The sequence below is a fragment of the Salvelinus alpinus genome, chromosome 5 (assembly GCF_045679555.1).
Source record: "Salvelinus alpinus chromosome 5, SLU_Salpinus.1, whole genome shotgun sequence".
Taxonomy (NCBI): domain Eukaryota; kingdom Metazoa; phylum Chordata; class Actinopteri; order Salmoniformes; family Salmonidae; genus Salvelinus; species Salvelinus alpinus.
The window spans coordinates 57,149,612-57,174,416 of record NC_092090.1 but is presented as its reverse complement, the minus strand read 5'-3'; the positions used below and the strand labels follow the sequence as shown (position 1 = coordinate 57,174,416).

At 42.5% G+C, this 24,805-nt stretch overlaps 1 protein-coding gene across 1 annotated transcript in view; it reads right to left on the bottom strand.

Moving 5' to 3' along the window:
- Positions 1-2,238: 2,238 nt before the first annotated feature.
- Positions 2,239-24,805, bottom strand: part of LOC139576368 (metal transporter CNNM4-like) — a 60,748-nt gene continuing 38,181 nt past the window's right edge. The window contains exons 5-7 of the mRNA XM_071402413.1: positions 10,400-10,496; positions 7,212-7,396; positions 2,239-6,971 (exon numbers count right to left, since the gene is read on the bottom strand). Of these exons, the coding sequence (XP_071258514.1) occupies positions 6,717-6,971; positions 7,212-7,396; positions 10,400-10,496 (537 nt within the window). The 3' untranslated portion in view covers positions 2,239-6,716. The remainder of the gene's footprint in view (positions 6,972-7,211; positions 7,397-10,399; positions 10,497-24,805) is intronic.

Sequence of the window (24,805 nt, the reverse complement as noted above, 5' to 3'; positions counted from 1 at the left end):
AAATGACCAGCATGGTCAAATAATAATAATAATCACAGTAGTTGTCGAGGGTGCAGCAAGTCAGCACCTCAGGAGTAAATGTCAGTTGGCTTTTCATAGCCGATCATTAAGAGTATCTCTACCGCTCCTGCTGTCTCTAGAGAGTTGAAAACAGCAGGTCTGGGACAGGTAGCACGTCCGGTGAACAGGTCAGGGTTCCATAGCCGCAGGCAGAACAGTTGAAACTGGAGCAGCAGCACGGCCATGTGGACTGGGGACAGCATGGAGTCATCATGCCAGGTAGTCCTGAGGCATGGTCCTAGGGCTCAGGTCCTCCGAGAGAGAGAAAGAAAGAGAGAAACAGAGAATTAGAGAGAGCATACTTAAATTCACACAGGACACCGGATAAGACAGCAGAAGTACTCCAGATATAACAAACTGACCCTATTCCCCCGACACATAAACTACTGCAGCATAAATACTGGAGGCTGAGACAGGAGGGGTCAGGAGACACTGTGGCCCCATCCGATGATACCCCCAGACAGGGCCAAATAGGAAGGATATAACCCCACCCACTTTGCCAAAGCACAGCCCCCACACCACTAGAGGGATATCTTCAACCACCAACTTACCATCCTGAGACAAGGCCGAGTATAGCCCACAAAGATCTCTGCCACGGCACAACCCAAGGGGGGGCGCCAACCCAGACAGGAAGATCACGTCAGTGACTCAACCCACTCAAGTGACGCACCCCTCCTAGGGACGGCATGAAAGAGCACCAGTAAGCCAGTGACTCAGCCCCTGTAATAGGGTTAGAGGCAGAGAATCCCAGTGGAGAGAGGGGAACCGGCCAGGCAGAGACAGCAAAGGCGGTTCGTTGCTCCAGAGCCTTTCCGTTCACCTTCACACTCCTGGGCCAGACTACACTCAATCATATGACCCACTGAAGAGATGAGTCTTCAGTAAAGACTTAAAAGTTGAGACATGGGTAGGCAGACCATTCCATAAAAATGGAGCTCTGCGTCTTGTGACCGTAGTGTACTTGTAGGTATGTACGGCAGGACCAAATCGGAAAGATAGGTAGGAGCAAGCCCATGTAATGCTTTGTAGGTTAGCAGTAAAACCTTGAAATCAGCCCTTGCCTTAACAGGAAGCCAGTGTAGGGACTTGACATGGATTGTGTATGCATGCCATTCAGAGGGTGAATGGGTAAGACAAAAGATTGAAGTACCTTTCAACATGGGCTAGCATCTTTGTGGAACAGTTTCAAAAAAATTGTATGGTTGAGAGGGATGAGGCTAAAGGTATGGCAAATAAGTCTTGCAGCCCAACTGATTGGCAAATGTACTACAAATTAAGAAATCACTTGATTAACTAAATAAAAATAAACTACTACTATGAAAAATATAAATTATATAAATAATGATAGTAAAAAGCTTTGGAGCACCTTAAATTACATTTTGGGGGGAAAAGCCAACTCAGCTCAATCATTCATTGAATCAGATAGCTCATTTATCACAAAACCCACTGATATTGCCAACTACTTTGACTTTTTCATTGGCAAGACAAACAAACTTAGGGATGATATGCCAGCAACAAACGCTGACACTACACATCCAAGTATATCTGACCAAATTATGAAAGACAAGAATTGTACTTTTGAATTCTGTAAAGTCAGTGTGGAAGAGGAGAAAAAAATATTGTTGTCTATCAACAATGACAAGCCACTGGCGTCTGACAATCTGGATGGGAAATTACTGAGGATAATATCGGACGATATGTGACTCACCACCTGGATTTGGCTTTATGTTGCGAAATTCTGTTTTTTACATTGGATAAAAGTACAGACTCAGGGCTACAAAATGGTATATCATACACTGCATTTGAGGAACAATGGGAAAGTAATTCTGCTTTTGAGAAAATCGCCTTTGAATGTTTTGGTATCTAGTGAAGAGCTCTTATTTGTCAACACCCGTTCAGAATCGTTCACACTTAAGCTTTAGCCCCACCCATCTCGTTTCGCTCTCAGAGCGCAGACTTCACGATCTGGCCGATGATTTGTTTACCTCTGGATAACATTAAAAACAGCCTAACCAGCTCTGCTGGCAACAACTTCATTACACTTTTTTGCAGACGTTTACTGACACCGGCCATATTCAACGGGGGATGTACACACGTCACGTAATGTTAGCTAACGAGCCAGCCAGCTAATGTTAGCTTGTTAAACAACAATGAACAAAGTGCCAACACTGCCTAACATTAGGCTCTAACTAGAAAAGCAAACAGCTCTGGGAAATTAATAATAACGTCCGCTAGGGAGCCAGCCAGCTAACAGTATACTTTAGCTTAAGACATATAGCTAGCTATCTAGGTAAACAATGAACCTAGCTTGGTAAACAACGTTTAAGATCACACATGTCACATAGCGTTAGCTAATGAGCCAGCCAGCTAACGTTATGTAGCGACCCTCACAGACAGCGGTGTGTTATGTGGTAGGCTATTAGTGGGTTGTGTTTAACTTACCAGTGTTCGCGGGGTCCGACATGTCAATCAACCTGCTATCTGCCAATCACGGGGATGCCTGGAATGTTCTGATGCCGGGCATCCTGGTGTTTGGCGGAGTGGCGTGGAGGGGGGTTGGGCAGGGGGATGGAGCATTGGAAGTTAAGACCAGGTTTAGCCATTGTTCTCTCTCTTACGTCTGGGCTTCACAAGAGAAGGTCACGGTTGGCTTGTTTATTTTGTTTATTTGGCGTGGGCTACGGCCAAACAGTAGCCTGTGTAAAGTTGGGTTAATAAACCGTCAATTCGTAAACTCAACCCTCTGTCTGGACAATTGTTCCTTTATGATCTTGTCAGGTCATTACAGTTAGCTAGCTAAACAACAATAAGCAAAGTGGCAACATTGCCTCAGTAGGCTGGACACATGACATTCTGTTGTCATCAAAGGCCACTAAATACCTTCTGCCCTTGGAATGCTGAGCTCCCCCCATTGTTTGCCTATAGAGAAGCACACTGGTATATTTTGCCAAATATCTCGCAATGTGTATATTTAGATTTGTTCAAGTCGGACACGTATTCCGTTGCCATCAAACACTAGAACAGAAATAGTCAGAAGTTGCCATTTTTTTCCTACTTTCTCATTATGCAGACATAAGCACACTTGGCACCATCGAGGCTCGGATGTTTACTTTCTACACAATTTATTTTTCAGTTTCGTCCTAAGAACAGATTGTAGTGGTCAAATAAAAAGGGATACATTTTTTTGGTGCCATTTAGGCGGAATGTAATTCTAAGCGTCACTCCAGTCAAAACAGGCTCTGTGAATGTTCGATTCCATTAATTTTCTATGGGCTTGCACTAGTGTTCCAGCTTAACCAACGTTCTTTTGACATTTTTCAGCCTTGGGTGAATTTTGACTCGTTCTATTGTTCAGCCTAGACACAGTGCTGGGAACTAACCAACCAGGTCCAATGTTAGCTAGCTAACATTAGACTAACTAGAAAAGCAAACGCTCTGGGAAACAAATAATGACGTCAGCTAGGGAGCCAGCCAGCTAACGTCAGCTAGCTAGCTAACAGTACACTTTAGCTTGAATTAAAACCACTTTCTGTCAAAATTAGAAATTTATAATATATGAAAATATGACGCTAAACTATCTTATTTTTACATTCAAACGGCTTTCCAATGAAGTCGTGACTTGCGACATATGCCTAGTTTCCTGAATCGGGTCAAGTATTGCCACTCCTATTTTCCACATCTTCAATTTAAGCCTACAAGAAAGTGTGTGCCCTCAGGCCTGGAGGGAAGCTAAAGTCATTCTGCTACCCAAGAATAGCAAAGCCCCCTTTACTGGCTTAAGTAGCCGACCAATCAGTCTCTTACCAACCCTTAGTAAACTTCTGGAAAAAATAGTGTTTGATCAGATACAATGCTATTTTACAGTAAACAAATTGACAACAGACTTTTAGCATGCAAATAGGGAAGGACACTCAACAAGCACGGCACTTACACAAATGACTGATGATTGGCTGAAAGAAATTGATGATTGTGGGGGCTGTCTTGTTAGACTTCAGTGCAGCTTTTGACATTATCGATGATAGTCTGATGCTGGGCAAACTTGTGTTAGGGCTTTACACACCCTGCTAAAATGTGGATAAAGAGTTACTTGTCTAATAGAACACAGAGGGTGTTCTTTAATGGAAGCCTCTCAAACAGAATCCAGGTAAAAGCAGCAATTCCCCAGTGTAGCTGTTTAGGCCCCTTGCTTTTTTCAATCTTTACTAACGACATGCCACTGGGTTTGAGTAAGGCCAGTGTGTCTATGTATGCGGATGACTCAACACTATATACGTCAGCTACTACAGCAACTGAAAAGACTGAAACACTTAACAAAAAGCTGCAGTTATTTTCGGCATGGTTAGCAGGGAATAAGTCAGTCCTAAATATTTCTTAAACTAAAAGCATTCTATTTGGGACAAATCATTCACTAAACCCTTAACCTCAACTACATCTCGTAATGAATAATGTGGAAATTGAGCAAGTTCAGGCGACTAAACTGCTTGGAGTTACCCTGGATTGTAAACTGTCATGGTCAAAACATATTGATACAACAGTAGCTAAATTGGGGAGAAGTCTGTCCATGATAAAGCACTGCTCTGCCTTCTCAACAACACTATCAACAAGGCAGGTCCTACAGGCCCTGGTTTTGTCTCACCTGGACTACTGTTCAGTCGTGTGGTCAGGTGCCACAAAGAGGGATTTCAGTTGGCTCAGAACAGGGCAGCACGGCTGGCCCTTAAAAGTGTACGGAGAGCTAACATTAATGACATGCATGTCAATCTCTCACAGTTTAAAGTGGAAGAGAAATTGACTTCCTCCTTACTTGTTTTTGTAGGAGGTGTTGACAAGCTGAAGGTACCGAGCTATCTGTTTAAAATACTAGCACACAGCTCGGACACACATGCATACCCCACAAGACATGCCACCAGAGGTCTCTTCACAGTCCCCAAGTCCAGAACAGACTATGGGAGGCGCACAGTACTACATGGAACTCTATTCCACATAAGGTAACTGATGCAAGCAGTAGAATCAGATTTAAAAAGCAGGTAAAAATACACATTATGGAACAGCGGGGACTGTGAAGTAACACGAACATAGGCACAGATACATGCATACAAACACATGATAACATACGCACTATACAAACATGTACACATGGATTTTGCATTGTAGATATATGACAGTGGAGTATGGGCCTGAGGGCACACACTGAGTGTGTTGTGAATTCTATAATGAATGTATTTTTATCCAAAATTGTATAACTGCCTTAATTTTGCCTTGGCAGCAGCTAATGGGGATCCATAATAAATACAAATACAAACACCTTGTAGAGTCCATGCCCTGACAAATTGAGGCTTTTCTGAGGTCAAAAGGGGGTGCAACTCAATATTAGGAAGGTGTTCCTAATGTTTGTACACTCAGTGTACATTATTACTTTGTGCATGGTCATTTATACAGTGATTATGCAACATATCCTCACCTTTTGGTTCACGGCATGCCGATCGTTCTGCTATGCCACCATGTCTGTATCAATTATCAGTTAATCCAACTATACTTTTAACAGATCTGATATTTACATTGAAGTGCAAAGTGTAGCAATACAGCTGAAATCAGTCATTGACACAGACATGGTGGTGCAGCAGGAAGCTCAGTATGAAGCCAAGAGGTTGTGAGGACATGTTGAATAATAATTACTGTATAAATGATCATGTACTATATGTTAAACATGTACGTTGAAATTATTGAATGTCAAAAGCACTGTCTGTGTGTAACTAGTTCCACAACATTTTAAGTTGACTGAAAGTTCTCAAGTTGAAGCCAAGTTTGGTTCAACTAAAAACTAAGTTTGTTTGGTTCAACTAAAACTAACCAAGTTTGGTTCAACTAAGTTCAGGTAACACTTTGATCGAATAGTTGAGTAAACAAAAAAAGTGTGGAACCAGTTTCTTAATTATAATTAGTTGAAACAACTCAATTTTTTTCCAGTTAGGGTGTGTATATGTCTGTGTGTTTTTGCATATGTACATAAACGTAACTGCCAAAGTAAAGGAAACCCCAACAAAGTGGCTTAATAGGGCGTTTGGCCACCATGAGCCAGAACCACTTAGAGTCTACATGTGTCTGGAACTCTGTTGGTGGGATGCGAGACCATTCTTCTACAAGAAATCCCATCATTTAGCATTGATGGTAGTGGAAAACGCAGTCTCAGGCATCGCTTCAGAATTTCCCAAAAGTGTTCAATTGGGTTAAGATCTGGTGACTGAGACGGCCATGGCATATGGTTTACATCGTTTTCATGCTAAGCAAATAATTCAGTGACAACTCGTGCCCTGTGGATGGGGGATTGTCATCCTATGGGGGCATAGCCATGGTAGACAAAATAATGGCCTGCCCAGCATTTTTATACATGACCCTAAGCTTGATGGGATTTTAATTGCTTATTTAACTCAGGATCTACACCTATATCTCTCATTTACTCAAGTGTTTCCATTACTGTTTCAGTTACCTGTACAGAATGTGTGTGGCCTGCTCTGTCTCTCTGGACCCTGCTGTTCAACATCAGGGTGTGTGTGTACGTATGGATCTTCTCGCCCACACTCAGTCTCCTCAGTCCTTGGTTGTGTGTATACGCACATATATAGGTATGTGTACTGTTGTGTGTGTGTGTGTGTGTGTCATATGCTGCTCTCTGACAGGTTGTGGGGCAGACAGTCCTCCTCGTTGAGGAGTGAGGTGGTCTTGTCGGCCAAAAGGGAGGTGGTCTCCGGGGTGGGAGTTGGGTTGGGGGTGCCGGAGGATAGTTTGCCGGGAGTGGTGGTCAAAACGGGGGACGTGGTACCCTCCAGTCGAGGCTGGCCGAAGTCAGGTGACTGGGGGATGGAGTCCAGACGAGACGACATCACACCGTTCTGGTACTGGGCCTGCGAGATCTGAGAGGAAGGGAGGGAGAGATGGAGGGAGAAGGAAGGAGAGAGAGAGAAAGAGAGAAAAGAGTAAGAGGAACAATGATCATTGTAGGTTATGGCTGGGAATGCTTTCAAATGTATTGTATTTCTAAAGCTTGGCGTTTGCTTTGATATAATTATGCAGAGAGATCAGTCTCTTAACTTTCTGCACCTTAGCTACCTTGTTGTGTTAGATTTCTCCAATGGACGGATGGTCCTCCTTACCTTGACAAATTGCAGGTCTGTGAGAGCTCGTACGTAAAAGTCGGGGGTGTATGTTGGTAAGGGGATAGTGAACTGAGTATTGAGCTGGCTATTGCTGCCGCTGACAGACAGAGACTCTGTACTATCTTCAGCGCTCAGAGATGCTGTCCTGTTCAAACCACTGATGTGTGACGGACAGCGGAACTCTGAAACACACACACATAAAATGTAGTGTTAGAGTCAGCAAAAAAACACACACACTCACATGTGCAGACGCATGCACACAAGGATATGGCGATGGCACACAAAAAATGCATACTCGCTCTAACACAGGTAAAATTGCAATGAACTGGTAGGCTAAATGTGAATAATGTGAATGCCACTGTCAAACCAGGCGAATGTGCATTCTAGAGACATAAAATGCAGTTAATGCACGAGACATTACTTCTCAAAGCAAACACACACACATACAAACAAACACACACCCACTTTATGTTAAAAGTCAGAAGTGTTACACACACTCGCACACACACACACACACACACGTCACAAACTAGACATCTGTTAATTTCACACTGATACCACCAGATGTCGCAATTCGCAATGTTAGGCTACCATCGAATAACATACGATGCCAGTGCCTCAGTGAAGCGGAGCCACATGGATTTATAAAACATCTTAGCTGTCTGAACAGCCAAAAAGCACATGGAATCTGATATTTCAAGACACTCTAACTTGCTGTTTGGACAGTCAGAATTACGAAACTGATGTGTGAACAGCGTGTGCGTGTGAACAGTTTATGTCATGAACAGTGCTTGTGCCTATAGATATAGACGTGGTGTGTGCGCGCAGGGATGTTTCCCAATGCTGGAAGGGGGGCCTGAGTGAAAAAGTTTGGGAACCCCTGGAGTACAGTAGAGTATTTTAATTCAATGGAGTAGAGTATGGTACAGTAGAGTTTAATTCCGTAGAGTACAGTAGAGTTTGAGTCAGTAGAGAACAGTAGAGTGCATTAGAGTTGAATTCAGTAGAGTAGAGTACAGTTGAATTCAGTAGAGTAGAGTACATTAGAGTACAGTACAAAACAGTACACTATACTTTACTTTTCTTTGCTTTACCTGTACTCTAATGTGCTCTACTGTATTGTACATTACTATAATTTTCTTTACTGTACTGTATTGTACTGTAATGTACTGTACTCTGCTGTGCTTTACTGTGCTTTACTGTACTATACTGTACTATACTGTACTGTTCTTTCCAAACTTGTGAAAGATAGATTTGCATTTGCCAAGGCAGCAGCTTCTCTGCCTGGGGTCCAAACACATCAAGGCACTTACATTGCATATAAAACATGGATGTTGTTTGATGTCCAGACTGCACCAAAAAAGACTGCCGGTCCGGATAGGACCAAAAAAAGACATCCTTAAGACGTTGCCTGACTATAAATGCTTAGTGGGATGCCTCTGTTGACTGGAAATGTTATTTTGCTGAAACCGAATTGTTTAGATTTGGTTTATCAAGGGCGCCAGGCTACGGAAGCTTCGGCAATGAGCCATCTGTCCGTAAACAACGGCTCGTGCGGGACGAAGTAAAATATAATTTGCTGAAGGAGCAATCACAAAGCACTCCTAACCAATAAATTGGAAAACTGTATGTGAGCCCTCCATGACAGTGCCATAATAATAACAAGTCCTAAACCAGGGGTTCACAAACTTTTGGCCTGTGACCCCATTTTGAGAAATTATTTTCACGATCCGGCCAATATTTACTTTTGTAGTTGACACTATGACAAAAATGTGTCAAAAATACTGTCAGACTGATTTGTAAGTATGGTTTGAAGTGAATGAAATGCATCAGAAAGGTATTGGGAAGTTTAGGAAAACATCAAGGAAGCTCATTCAGCAATAATTGTGTAAACGTGCTTATTTATATAATGAATATGAGTTTGGGGGGATAAAATAATTTAATATTACAGAATTAAACCTCTCACTAAAAGCATCAGTCATACGAAAGTTATACTTAAACCTCAACTGGAGAACCATTTCAGGTTTAAGTATAACTTTCGTATGACTGATGCTTTTAGTGAGAGGTTTAATTCTGTAATATTGAATTATTTTATCCCCCCAACCTCATCACTTGTTCAAAAATTGAATTTTTCCCTTTATCCAGATTACAACCTCTCACTTTCAGTTAATTGAAAATTGAACCTTTTTCAAAATATCTCCCTTTCAAAACACAAGCCATACACAAAGCTGGTTGCAATTCCAGTTCCATCCTCCAGAATAGACAGAATAAATAGTACGACAAAATATACAAATTGATTAAAAAAATATATTATGAAAAAAGAGGAATTCTCTTTGTTAATGATATTATGAATAGGAAAGGTGGAGTTATGGAACTATATATGGAAATGTTTGCTCTATCCTTTATGACATCCAACTGATTGCAGCATTACCACAAAAAATGGAGGAGGCAAGTGGAAGGGGTAGATGGTAGGAAAAGTGTTTGTTGGCCCTTTATTAAAGACCAAAATTGGCAACAATAAAAAATGTCATAAATAAAAACATATCAGTTTTACTATAGGACCAATTTGAGCTTGTCCCATGTTTTCCTCAGATTACACAGACCCACATAGAATTTGAAAACAAATCCAATTTTGATAAACTCTCATATCTATTGGTTGAAATACCAGTGTGCTATCACAGCAGCAAGATTTGTGACCTGTTGCCACAAGAAAAGGGCAACAAGTGAAGAACAAACACCATTGTAAATACAACCCACATTTATGTTGATTTATTTCCCTTTTGTACTTATCTATTTGCACATTGTTACAACACTGTATATAGCCATAATATGAAATGTCTCTATTCCTTTTGAACCTTTGTGAGTGTAATGTTTACTGTTTATTTCTGATTGTTTATTTCACTTTTGTTTATTATCTAGTTCACTTGCTTTGGCAATGTAAACATATGTTTCCCATGACAATAAAGCCCCTTGAATTTAATTGAATTGAGAGGAGAGAGAGAAAGATCGAGAGAGAGAGAGGAAGCAGAGAGAAAAAGGTGTGCTTTGAGAGAGAGAGAGAGAGAGAGAGAGAGAGAGAGAGAGAGAGAGAGAGAGAGAGAGAGAGAGAGAGAGAGAGAGAGAGAGAGAGAGAGAGGGGACAGAGAAACAGACAGAGCATATAATGGAAGAGAGAGAGGACTCGCCTAACGTGGGAGCACTGAGGGCCATGACACCGTAGAAGGAGAATGGTCCTGTCTCAAACTTCATGTTTTCGTTCCCGGCCTCCACTTCCACTCGCCCCTGAGAGACACAGAGAAACACAGACAATGGCTCAGGGAAAAGCAAAACAAAGACATGATACAGTCCCTATAGAGCACATATGTCAGAGTCAAGGCCCGCGGGCCACATCCGGCCCGCGAGAAGGTTTTTTACGGCCCCTGGGATGATCTTGATTTATTATTAGAACCGGCCCGCAGACCGCAGCAAGCCGGCAGCCCGCAGATCTTTTACACGCACCAATACTACATTTCCCACAATGCAACGGTGACGCACCGAGCAGTAGGCTGCTTCATTTCAATATTTATTGGCACAGCAGTCGTCAGCATCACAGTAAAATTAACTTTCAGATACCCATCAAAAATGGCAAAACGGAAGGTGGACACTGAGAACCGGGGGTTTCAAACAAGGTGGGAGTCGGAGTATATGTTCACGGAGGTAGCTGGAAAACCTGTGTGTCTTCTGTGTGGAGAAAGTGTGGCGGTACTGAAAGAGTATAATCTGAGACGACATTATGAAACGAAACACGCGGACAAAAACAAGAATATGGACATGGAACAAAGGCTACAAAAGGCAGAGGAATTAAAACGAGGCCTCAAATCTCGACAGGCTCTGTTCAAAAAAGCCAAATCACAAGGCCAGGCTGCTGTCAAGGCCAGTTTTATTTTGGCAGAAGAGATCGCTAAATCAGCCCGGCCATTTACGGAGGGGGATTTCATCAAAAACTGCATGATTAAAGTTTGTGACGAAGTTTGCCCAGAAAAAAGGCAACTCTTTTTAAATGTGAGTCTGAGCAGAAACACCATTGCCGAGAGAGTAGACCAGTTGTCCATCAATCTAAAAGAGCAGCTTGTGAAAAAGGGAAAAGATTTCATTGCATATTCCTTGGCTGTGGATGAGAGCACCGACATTTCTGACATTTTTCAATGAACATTCGAACAGTCCGGCCCTCGGCTTGTAGCTAAATTTTTTATTTGGCCCTCCGTCCATTTGACTTTGACACCCCTGCTATAGAGGAAATCCCCAATAAACTGGAATGCCAGTTTGAGAGGCCACTTGAGATACAGTCTCCACAGGCCCACCCAGAAGAGAGCAGAAAGAGGGAGGCCGGCCGCGGCCCATCAAATAAAATTTTATTGGTCACATACACATATTTAGCAGATGTTATTGCGGGTGTAGCAAAATGCTTGTGTTCGTAGCTCCAACAGTGCAGTAGTATCTAACAATTCACAACAATACATACATCTAAAAGTAAAATAATGGAATTAAGAAATTTATAAATATTAGGACGAGCAATGTCGTAGTGGCATTGACTAAAATACAGTAGAATAGCATACAGTATATACATATGAGATAAGAAAAGCAGTATGTTGTCACGTTCCTGACCTGTTTTCTGTTGTTTTTGTATGTGTTTAGTTGGTCAGGGCGTGAGTTGGGGTGGGCATTCTATGTTATGTGTTTCTATGTTGGTTAATGGGTTGCCTGATATGGTTCTCAATTAGAGGCAGGTGTTTTACATTTCCTCTGATTGAGAACCATATTAAGGTAGGTTGTTTCACATTGTTTGTTGTGGGTGGTTGTCTCCTGTGTCTGTGTTTGTAGCACCACACGGGACTGTTTCGGTTTGTTTGTAGTCTGTACCTGTTCGTGCGTTCTTCGTGTTATGTTAAGTTCTTATGTTCAGGTCGGTCTGCGTCGTTTGTTGTTTTGTAGTTTGTTAAAGTGTTTTCGTGTGTTTTCGTCTTTACTTTAATAAATTCATTATGTCATATAACAACGCTGCGCTTTGGTCCAATCCCTACTCCTCCTCTTCAAGCGAAGAGGAGGAGAACACCCGTTACAGAACCACCCACCTCACCAAGGACCAAGCGGCGTAACAGAAAGCAACAGCGATCGCAGGATTTCTGGACATGGGAGGAAATATTGGACGGTAAAGGTCCATGGGCACAGCCAGGAGAATATCGCCGCCCCAAAGCTGAGCTGGAGGCAGCGAAAGCAGAGAGGCGGCATTTTGAGGAGCTAGCCCGGAAGCAGGAGAAGGATCTGGGCTACACTACGTGGGAGGAGATCGACAGGTGGGCGATCGACCCAAGGAGAGTGCCGGAGCCCGCCTGGGATTCTCTGGCGCAGTGTGAGGAGGGATACCGGCGAATGGAGGCAGCACGACGACGCGGTAGGAAGCCTGTTAGTAAAGCCCAAAAATTTATTGGGGGGGGGAGGGCTAAAGGGTAGTGTGGCGAAGTCAGGTAGGAGACCTGCGCCAACTTCCCGATCTTAACGTGGAGAGCGAGAGTACGGGCAGACACCGTGTTATGCGGTAGAGCGCACGGTGTCTCCTGTACGTGTGCATAGCCCGGTGCGGGTTATTCCACCTCCCCGCACTGGCAGGGCTAGATTGAGTATTGAGCCGGATGTCATGAAGCCGGCCCAACGCATCTGGCCACCAGTGCGTCTCCTCGGGCCGGCATACATGGCACCAGCCTTACGCATGGTGTCCCCGGTTCGCCTACATTGCCCGGTGCGGGTTATTCCACCTCCCCGCACTGGTCGGGCGACGGGGAGCATACAACCAGGTAAGGTTGGGCAGGCTCAGTGCTCAAGGGAGCCAGTACGCCTGCACGGTCCGGTATTTCCGGCGCCACCTCCCCGCCCCAGCCCAGTATCACCAGTGCTTACACCACGCAGCAGGCTTCCTGTGCGTCTCCAGAGCTCTGTTCCTCCTCCACGCACTAGCCCTGTGGTGCGTGTCTCCAGCCCATTACCACCTGTGCCTACGCCACGCACCAAGCCTCCTGTGTGTCCTGTTGCTGCTCCCCGCACTAGCCCTGAGATGCGTGTCTTCAGCCCGGTACCACCAGTGCCGGCACCACGCACTAGGTCTAATGTGCGTATCCAGGGTCCAGTATGCCCTGTTCCTTCTCCCCGCACTAGCCTGAAGGTGCGTGTCCTTAGCCCGGTACCTCCAGTTCCGGTACCACGCACCAGGCCTATAGTGCGCTTTGAGAAGTCAGTGTGCCCTGTTCCTGCTCCCCGCACTAGCCTTGAGGTGCGTGTCCTTAGCCCGGTACCTCCAGTTCCGGCACCACGCACCAGGCATAATGTGCGCCTCAGCCGGCCAGAGTCTGCCGTTTGCCAAGCACCGTCTGAGCTGCCCGTCTGCCAAGCACCGTCAGAGCTGCCCGTCTGCCAAACACCTTCAGAGCTGCCCGTCTGCCAAGCACCGTCAGAGCTGCCCGTCTGCCAAGCACCGTCAGAGCTGCCCGTCTGCCAAGCACCGTCAGAGCTGCCCGTCTGCCAAGCACCGTCAGAGCTGCCCGTCTGCCAAGCACCGTCAGAGCTGCCCGTCTGCCAAGCACCGTCAGAGCTGCCCGTCTGTCCCGAGCCGTCAGAGCTGCCCGTCTGTCCCGAGCCGCTAGAGCCGTCCGCCAGACAGGATCAGCCAGAGCCGTCCGCCAGACAGGATCAGCCAGAGCCGTCTGCCCCTCAGTCCGGAGCTGCCGTCCTTCAGTCCGGAGCTGCCGTCCTTCAGTCCGGAGCTGCCGTCCTTCAGTCGGAGCTGCCGTCCTTCAGTCCGGAGTTGCCGTCCTTCAGTCCGGAGCTGCCGTTCTTCAGTCCGGAGTTGCCGTCCTTCAGTCCGGAGCTGCCGTCCTTCAGTCCGGAGCTGCCGTCCTTCAGTCCGGAGCTGCCGTCCCTCAGTCCGGAGCTGCCCCTTATCCCGGTGTTGCCCCTTAAATTAGGTGGGTTTATTTGGAGGGTGGTCATTGGGAGGGGGATACGGAAGCGGGGATTGACTATGGTGGGGTGGGGACCACGCCCAGAGCCTGAGCCACCACCGTGGTCAGATGCCCACCCAGACCCTCCCCTAGACTTTTGGTGGTGCGTCCGGAGTGCGCACCTTGAGGGGGGGGGGGTTATGTCACGTTCCTGACCTGTTTTCTGTTGTTTTTGTATGTGTTTAGTTGGTCAGGGCGTGAGTTGGGGTGGGCATTCTATGTTATGTGTTTCTATGTTGGTTAATGGGTTGCCTGATATGGTTCTCAATTAGAGGCAGGTGTTTTACGTTTCCTCTGATTGAGAACCATATTAAGGTAGGTTGTTTCACATTGTTTGTTGTGGGTGGTTGTCTCCTGTGTCTGTGTTTGTAGCGCCACACGGGACTGTTTCGGTTTGTTTTGTAGTCTGTACCTGTTCGTGCGTTCTTCGTGTTATGTTAAGTTCTTATGTTCAGGTCGGTCTGCGTCGTTTGTTGTTTTGTAGTTTGTTAAAGTGTTTTCGTGTGTTTTCGTCTTTACTTTAATAAATTCATTATGTCATATAACAACGCTGCGCTTTGGTCCAATCCCTACTCCTCCTCTTCAAGCGAAGTGAACAGGCTGTGGCTTGGGTGGTTGATGTCCTTTGTGATCTTTTTGGCCTTCCTATGAAATCGGGTGCTGCAGGTGTCCTGGAGGGCAGGCAGAGTGCCCCCCGGTGATGCGTTGGGCAGACCGTACCACCCTCTGGAGAGCCCTGCGGTTGTGGGCAGTGCAGTTGCCGTACCAGGCGGTGATACAGACCGACAGGATGCTCTCAATTGTGCATCTGTAAAAGTTTCTGAGGGTCTTAGGGGCCAAGCCAAATTTCTTTGTTATTTCTACATTATCAGGTGAAGGAGGATATTCTCAGAGCAGCGAGAGAGAAGAGACAGGTGACATGGCAGGGATCTACAATTATGTTCTTCCCAGACTATTCTAAATGAGTTAACGACCGGAGGATGGCATTCAAACAGGTAAAAACTGAGATCAAACTCAATGAAGCAAAGCACAAGTTTGACTCACCAGACGAAGCCTCAGCCTCATCCAGAGAAGATCTGCCAGAGAGGACCATTGAACCCAGAATTCTATTGGATGCAGGACTATCAAGGTCTGTCTGATAAATGCCTTAGAAATTGCATTAGTATAATTAGAATCAGCCCTAGGGCTGGATTTGCCTGGACTGTTTCTTACCAGTAGGCTATTTTTATTTAATGTTTTTCTCAACAACAAAGAAATAGATCTATTTTTAAGGGCTTTCAGATTAGCTCTATTTAAAGATTAAGTGTGAATTCAATGCAAAGCTATGATTTTCCAGTAGGTGGTGACAAAGAACTATAGCCACAGATATAACAATGAGACAGACATTTCACAGGATGTATAAATGTGAAGCAATCGCTTCGCGTTTCCAGTCACTACCAAATACAGTGCATTCGGAAAGTATTCAGACCCCATGACCTTGATGAAAACCTGCTCCAGAGCACTCAGGAACTCAGACTGGGGCGAATGTTCACCTTCCAACAGGACAATGACCCTAAGTACACCGCCAAGAGAACGCAGGAGTGGCTTCGGGACAAGTCTCTGAATGACCTTGAGTGGCCCAGCCAGAGCCCGGACTTGAACCCGATCTAATCTGAAAATAGCTGTGCTGCGACGCTCCCCATCCAACCTGACAGAGCTTGAGAGGATCTGCAGAGAAGAATGGGAGAAATTTGCCAAATACAGGTGTGCCTAGCTTGTAGCGTCATACCGAAGAAGACTCAAGGCTGTAATCGTTGCCAAAGGTGCTTTAGCCTTTCTGAAATCCCCATCCCGGATCCGGGATTTCTGTCATTAAAAACCTAGCATAGCGTAGCCTAGCATAGCGTAGCCTAGACTAGCATAGCGTAGCCTAGCGCCAGAGGGTAATCATAAAATATAATTTCATGAAATCACAAGTGCAATATTGCAAAACACAGCTTAGCCTTTTGTTAATCCATCTTACGTCTCAGATTTTGAAATGATGCTTTCCAGCAAAAGTAATACATGCATTCGTGTAAATGTATCGATCGCTCGACAAAACAATAAGAACAGCTAGCGCCAGGTAACTCGGTAACAAAAACCAGCAAAGCAATCAAATTAATCGTTTACCTTTGTTGATCTTCGGTTGGTTTCACTCACGAGACTCCCAGTTAGACAGCAAATGTTCCTTTTGTTCCATAAAGATATGTTTTATATCCAAATACCTCCGTTTGTTTGATGCGTCATCACAAGTAATCCACCGGAAAAAGCGTTCGCGACAACGGCGGAAAAAATTCCAAATTATATCCATAATGTCCACATAAACATGTCAAACGTTGTTTTTGATCCAACTTCAGGGTGTTTTTCACATATCTATTCGATAATAAATCAACCGGGACAGTTGGCTTTTCACTAGGAGCAAGAGAGACAATGGCTACCTTTCAGATTTGCGCAAAAATCACCCGGAGAGCCCCCACCTGTCCACTTACCCAATGTGCTCTTGCAGGCTCATCCTTCAAAATAAAGGCCTGAAACTACGTCTAAAGGCTGTTGACACCTTAGGGAAGACATAGAAAAGGAGGTCTTATTGATGTGACTTCACATATGCGATAGGAAGGCATTGGAACACAGAGCTCTCAAAATGCGTGCCACTTCCTGCTTGAAATTTTCTCAGGTTTTCACCTGCAATATCAGTTCTGTTTAACTCACAGACAAAATTCTTACAGTTTTGGAAACTTCATAGTGTTTTCTATCCTAATCTGACTATTATATGCATATTCTAGTTTCGGGGGCTGAGAAATAGGCAGTTTAAAATGGGTATGCATATTTTGCCAAGTGTTAAAATTGCGCCCCCTAGTTAGAAGTACTGAGTAAAGGGTCTGAATACTTATGTAAATGTATATATTTCAGCTTTTCTTTTTATATATTTGAAAAAATTCTAAAAAACTATTTTTGCTTTGTCATTATTAGGTATTGTGTGTAGATTTATGAGGAAAATAATAAGGCTGTAACATAACTAAATGTGGAAGAACTGTACATACGCTTATTATAACTTCTTTATAACTCAATGACCAATATAGCTTAATTAAAATTTGCCAGCTGGAACCTTAAATGGATTAACCATATAATCAAGAAAAAGAAAACGTTAGCATATCTCACGTCTTCTAAGGTGGATGTAGCTTTTGTCCAGGAGACACATTTGAATAAAAAGGAATCAGAAAAACGAAAATGCTCTTGGGTGGGAAAGGCTTTCTCTGGCCCGGGTACAGGCAAATGCAGGGGAGTATCTATTCTCATACATAAGGAAGGCCGTGAACTTAACTGAAACTAAAGTGCTAATTTATTCAGATGGTCGTTATATAATAGTTTGCAGGCTCTGGATGGGAACTTCAGGTGTTCTTTGCAATATACTGAATATGCACCTAATGCAGACAGACACAATTTTTTTCATGTCTTATCTCAAACTCTCTTAGAACTGGGTGACATCCAAATATTGTTGGCGGGTGATTTTAACCAGATTCTCTACAAGGATCTTGACAGGTCTCAGCATAGAAACAGGGTGGAGAGTAAATCAGCAGCAGCAATAAGACTTCTAGCTAGGGATTTAGGCTTAAAAGATACCTAGAGGTTAATGTACCCGATGGGAGGGACTATTCTTTCTTCCCCCCACCCACAATGTTTACTTTAGGATTGATTACTTCCTAATCTCACAGTTGCTATTTGATATATCTATCAGTGCTACTATAGGTAATACAGTAATTTCAGACCATGCTCCTGTGTTCATATGCCTTTCCAAGTTTTCACAGACTCCTAGGAGCCGCAAATTGTACTTGAACACGTCTCTGTTAAAATATAGTATATTCATCAAAATGATTAGTGATGAGATATCAATTTTTTTTAGCAAACTAGCAAGAGACAGAAAAGTACTCTGACGGTTATGTGAGATACTCTTAAAGCATATTTGAGGAGGAGGATTATATCTTATGCTTCATTCAAGAAAATGACAGCCAATCTACTCTCCACCGAACTAGAATGTTAGCTTAAGGCACTTGACACCTTATACTCCCAAAACAGAGACAGAACTATGTTAAACAAGATAATCTCTACTATTGCTAATTATGAGTTTAATAAATAGATATCATAAAAAAGCTGAGTATGCACTGTTCCACCTTAACCAATCTTACTGGGAGATGGGTGAAAAACCTGGCCGCTTGCTGACATACAGACTAAAGCTGCAAAACAGTAGGAACCATATAGCTGGCATACGGTTGCAAGATTGTGCAATTTCTACCTCTTCAAAGCAGATAAATGAGGAGTTTAGAGGCTTCTACAACACCCTTTATACATCACAGGGTGTACTGGACAAACAAAAGTTGGATAGCTTTGTTGCACACCTGAATTTACCACAGCTCTCAGATAAGAATAGAGATTACTTAGATGCACCACTTAGGGTTGAAGAGATCTCTTAGGTTATCAAGAATATGCCTTCTAACAAGCCTCCCTTCTGACTTCTATAAAAAGTTTGAGACAATTATTACTCCAGTTTTGCTAGAGGTAAATAATGATGCATATAAAGTTGGATCTTTTCCCTCTTCCATGCATACAGCAATTATCTCTCTTATCCACAAAAAAGGGAAAGATCCACTTGATCCGATAGGATATCGGCCTATTTCTCTTATTAATAATGATGAAAAGATCTTAGCAAAAGTGCTTTCAAACAGATCGTCCTTCATTGGTAGCGTCATCAACCTGGATCAGACTGGCTTTATCCCCCACTTACACGATTTGGCATTTAAAACGTTGTATGACACTCCTTATGCCTGTGTTTTAACGAATGGTCTCATATCCAACCCTTTCCAGTTAAATAGAAATAGAAGACAAGGATGGCCTTTAAGCTCCGGTCTATTTGTGCTAGCTTTGGAACACCTGGCCCAGAAACTGAGAGGTCACCCGCTTATTCATGGTGTTATGGCGGGCAATATTCAGCATAAGCTTATGCTTTATGCAGAGGGCATGTTACTCTTCTTGTCTCAACATGAGATATCTGTCCCTGCTTACTACAAACTGTTGACGGATTTACATTATTATCTGTTTATCATATTAACTGGCATAAATATGAGGCTCTTCCTTTATCTTTATCCACTCTCTTTAACATCGTTAGCATACTGGTTATTGTTCGGAATTTCGTATGACTCACGTGCCAAAAGTAAACTGCATGTGTAAACTGCATGTTACTCAGGCCCAGAAGCTAGGATATGCATATAATTGGTAACATTGGATAGAAAACACTCTGCAGTTTTTAAAACTGTTAAAATTATGTCTGTGAGTATAACATAGCTGATATGACAGGCATAAACCCGAGAAAAATCCACCTGGAATTATTTAATTTTTTAGGTCACAGGCATTTCAATGCTAGCCTATGGGATATAAAAATAGATAGGACCCAGATTGCAGTTCCTATGGCTTCCACTAGATGTCAACAGTCTTTAGAAAGGGTTTCAGGCTTGTTTTTGAAAAATTAGCAAGTAGTTGTAGTTTTTCCAAGGTGTCTCTCATTAGAAAAGTTGTCTTGTTGGCATGTGAATGAGATGCGCGCTCTTTGTTATTTATCTTCCCTATTGAACATACTATTCTCCATCTTAAATATGATTGTTTATTTAGATATTAGAGTACCTGAGGATTAATTAGAAACATTGTTTGACTTGTTTGGATGAACTTTACTGGTAACCTTTTGGATTTGTTTGTATGCATGTTGAACAAGTGGATCACTGAGATCATTGGCGCCAACTAAACAGACTTTTTTGGATATAAAGAAGGACTTTATCGAACAAAACGACTATTCATTGTGTAGCTGGGACCCTTGGGATTGCAAACAGAGGAAGATATTCAAAGGTAAGTGATTTATTTAATCGCTATTTGTGATTTTGTGACGCCTGTGCTGGTTGAAAAAGTATTTTGATTTGGGGCGCTGTCCTCAGATAATCGCATGGTATGCTTTCGCCATAAAGCCTTTTTGAAATCTGACAACGCGGTTGGTTAAACAAGATAAGTTAAGCTTTTAAATGATGTATGACACTTGTATTTTCATGAATGTTTAATATTACGTTTTTGTATTTTGAATTTCGCGCTCTGCAGTTTCACCGGATGTTGTCTTAGGTGTCCCGCTAGCGGTTCATGCGCCCAAACATTAACCGATGGACATGTAGATGGTCCCATAAGGGTATCAAATACCTTGGCATTCTAATACCACCCAGCCACAGGGATATTGTTGGAGAGAATATGAAACCCTTACTTCTAAAAAAGAACAAATAATTTTGCTAGAAGGTCAAAAATATATCTTTCATTATGGGGTATAATGATGCTGGCACCTGTAATATATGATCTTTATATCCAGGAATCTTACTTTAAAGATATTGACAGGCATGTCCTAGATTTTCTTTGGGGTAACTCTCAGCACCTTTTAGGTATAAAAAAAAATTCCATCCCCCCCAAAAAGGTGGATTTGGTTTCCCTAGCTTCAGGTGTTACAACTGGGCTATCAATGTCAAACATATCAGTATTTGGTTGCCATGTTGGAAGGGAGGGTCTAAACCAGGCTAGTTCCAGATGGAGTCTGAGGCCTATGGGGGAGTTTCGCCCTGGCTTGGAATGTTTGGCACAGTGAGACCCAACTGAAGGATCACCCCACTGTTACAAACACCAGAACCTTGTGGAGTAAGATACATAGAGCTGGACGCTCTGACCTTTATAAATCACTTCACGCCCCTCTGTGGCACAATAAGCGTATCCTAATTGGAGGTAAAACAATGTTTTGGGTACAGTGGCAACAAGTAGGAATCAATTATCTGTTGGATCTATTTGATGAGAAATCATTTTGCCCAAATTACCGATAAGTATAAGCTGCAACAGAATCGATATTGGAGACACCTCGAGCTGCGAAGTTCTTTGTCAAAATGATTGGGAAGCCCCTGTACCTGTCCCATAGCCAGCCCGATTAAATAAATACTATCCAAGCCATTAACCCATACAGGAGTGGCTCCAATAATTTATAATCTGCTATAGGAGCAATTGTCTGATTCTTTAAATAAGGTTAAAGAATAATGGGCAAAATAATTTCCTCGAGATATATCCCACGAGGAGTGGAAATCTTGCCTAATTTGAATACCATGTACAGTATAAAGAAATGGGAAATTAATTTATTCAGTTGAAAATAAAATATAGATGGCACTGGACTCCACAAAGGTTATATAAGCTTAAGTTCATACCAGACGACAGATGTTTGAGATGTAAAGGTGTTGATGCTTCTATTACACATATACTCTGTTCATGTCCAGTGCTAAGAGATTGGTGGAATATCCAACAAGTTGTATTTGAGGTTATTGTAAAACTGTAAATGTTGGGCTCAACAACTGAACATGAGGACTAGGTTTACACTTCCTTTGAAAAGAGATGGCTTACATGCTTACCACACCGCTCTCGTCGTGTGCGTGAGCGCGAGCGTTGCAAAATAAATGTACATATGAATGTTATTCAATCACTGCACCCACACTGCCTCTCCCATCTCCTCATTTATTTTTAAGAGCATATACCCACGTGGGTGATTGAAAGATGAACTGAGGTCCACAATCCAGTCCAGTTGGTAGTGGTAATTTACATTAAAGTTGGTTGTCAACTGCTAGTGGTGTAAAGTACATAAGTAAAAATACTTTTAAGTACAATTTTTTTTTATTTAACCTTTATTTAACTAGGCAAGTCAATAAGGAACAAATTGTTATTTACAATGACAGCCTAGGAACAGTGGGTTAACTGCTGTGTTCAGGGGCAGAATGACAGATTTTTATCTTGTCAGCGTAGGGATTCGATCTAGCAACCTTTTGGTTACTGGCCCAACACTCTAACCATTAGGCTACCTGCCGCTACTTAAGTCTTTTTTGGGGGTATCTGTACTTTACTCTACTATTGATATTTTTGACAACTTTTACTCCACTATATTCCTAAAGAAAATAATGTACTTTCTACTCCTTACATTTTCCCTGACACCCAAATGTACTCATTACATTTTGTATGCTTAGCAGGACAGGAAAATGGTCTAATTCACACACTTATCAAGAGAACATCCCTGGTCATCCCTGCTGCCTCTGATCTGGCAGACTCACTAAACACAAATGCTTCGTTTGTGAATTTTATCTGAGTGTTGAACTGTGGCTCTGGCTATGCGTAAATTAAACAAAAACAAGAAAATCTTGTTGTCTGGTTTGCTTAATATAAGACATTTTAAATGATTTATACTTTTGATACTTAAGTACATCTAAAACCAAATACTTAAGATTTTTACTCAAGTAGTATTTTACTGGGTGAATAATAATTGAAATTGAATAATTTTCTTTAAAGGTATCTTTACTATTATTCAAGTATAAAGATTGGGTACTTTTTCCACCACTGCCAACAGCCATATAAAGTCCAAAGAAGAAGAAGAAGCATACTAGAAACAAACTCGGTTTACCCCTTTATATGTGGATTCATTGTTGAAGTAGAGGACCTTGTGCATTTCAGGTAAAATAACAACCCAATGTTTGTATCCCAGGACGAATTTGATAGCAACAGCAAGCTAGCTAGCCAAATTGCCATAAATGTTTAATGCTTTTCGACCTGTCTCCAAATTAATATAGTTGGTTCAGTGCTCGTTTTGATATTTCAACATGCGTGTGTCCTGATCGCTTCTGGTGTAGGTAGACAAAATCGACATGCGCGCGAAGGCACACACAGATGTACGTGTGCGAGCGGTATGGTGTTTTCCTTGATGGCCAAAAAGCTATTTTTTTGTCTCATCTGACCAGAGTACCTTCTTCCATATGTTTGGGGAGTCTCCCACATGCCTTTTGGCGAACACCAAACGTGTTTGCTTATTTTTTACTTTAAGCAATGGCTTTTTTTCTGGCTACTCTTCCGTAAAGCCCAGCTCTGTGGAGTGTACAGCTTAAAGTGGTCCTATGGACAGATACTCCAATCTCCGCTGTGGAGCTTTGCAGCTCCTTCAGGGTTAGCTTTGGTCTCTTTGTTGCCTCTCTGATTAACTCCCTCCTCGCCTGGCCCATGAGTTTTGGAGGGCGGCCCTCTCTTGGCAGGTTTGTTGTGGTGCCATATTCTTTCCATTTGTTAATAATGGATTTAATGGTGCTCTGTGGGGTGTTCAAAGTTTCTGATATTTTTTTATAACCCAACCCTGATCTGTACTTCTCCACAACTTTGTCCCTGACCTGTTTGGAGAGCTCCTTGGTCTTCATGGTGATGCTTGCTTGGTGGTGCCGCTTGCTTAGTAGTATTGCAGACTCTGGGGCCTTTCATAACAGGTGTATATATACTGAGATCATGTGACACTTAAATTGCACACAGGTGGACTTTTATTTTCAAGTCATTTTTTTTCATTTCACTTCACCAGTTTGTACTATTTTGTGTATGTCCATTACATGAAATCCAAATATAAAATCTATTACCGGTTGTTTTTTAGGATAAAAATAAATGGAATATAGCTAAGCACAGGCAAAATAAAAAATAAAAAACCTGCTTCCAACTGACACTGGGAGACAAATTCACCTCTCAGCAGGACAATAACCTAAAACACAAGGCCAACTATACACTGGGCTTGCTTACCAAGATGACATTGAATGTTCCTTAGTGGCCTAGTTATAGTTTAGACTTAAATAGGCTTGGAAATCTATGGCAAGACTTGAAATTGGCTGTCTAGCAATGATCAACAACCAACTTGACAGAGTTTGGATTGTACAATGTGCAAATATTGTACAATCCAGGTGTGAAAAGATCTTAGAGACTTATATATAAATGCCTGGATTATTTATATGTTGGTCAAGAGGAGTAAATCAAGGTTGCCCACTATCAGCATATCTATTTATTATGGCCATCGAAATGTTAGCTATTTTAAAATCAGATCCAACAATAATATCAAATGGCTAGAAACTCAGGGCTTAACTTCATTAGGGCAGCATTCGGAATTTTGGATGAAATGCATGTCCAATTTAAACTGCCTGCTTCTCGGGCACAGAAGATATGATATGCATATAACTGGTAGATCTGGATAGAAAACACTCTAAAGTTTCCAAAACTGTTAAAATAGTGTCTGTGAGTATAACAGAACTGATTTGGCAGGCGAATACCTGAGAAAAATCCATTCAGGAAGTAGTTATTTTTTTGGTTTTGTAGTTTTCTATTCAATGCCATAACAGTATCCATTGACTTAGGACTCAAACTGCAGTTTCTATGCCTTCCACTAGATGTCAACAGTCTTTAGAAATAGTTTCAGGCTTGTATTCTGAAAATTTAGGGAATAAGAGCATTCGGACGCTAAAGTGTCGCAGAGCTTTTTCATGCGCTCGACTGAGAGAGAGCAATTCTTGTTTACCTTTTAAATTGACTACGTTATTGTCCGGTTGAAATATGATCGATTATTTAGGCTAAAAACAACCTGAGGATTGAATATAAACATCGTTTGACATATTTCTATGAACTTTACAGATACAATTTAGA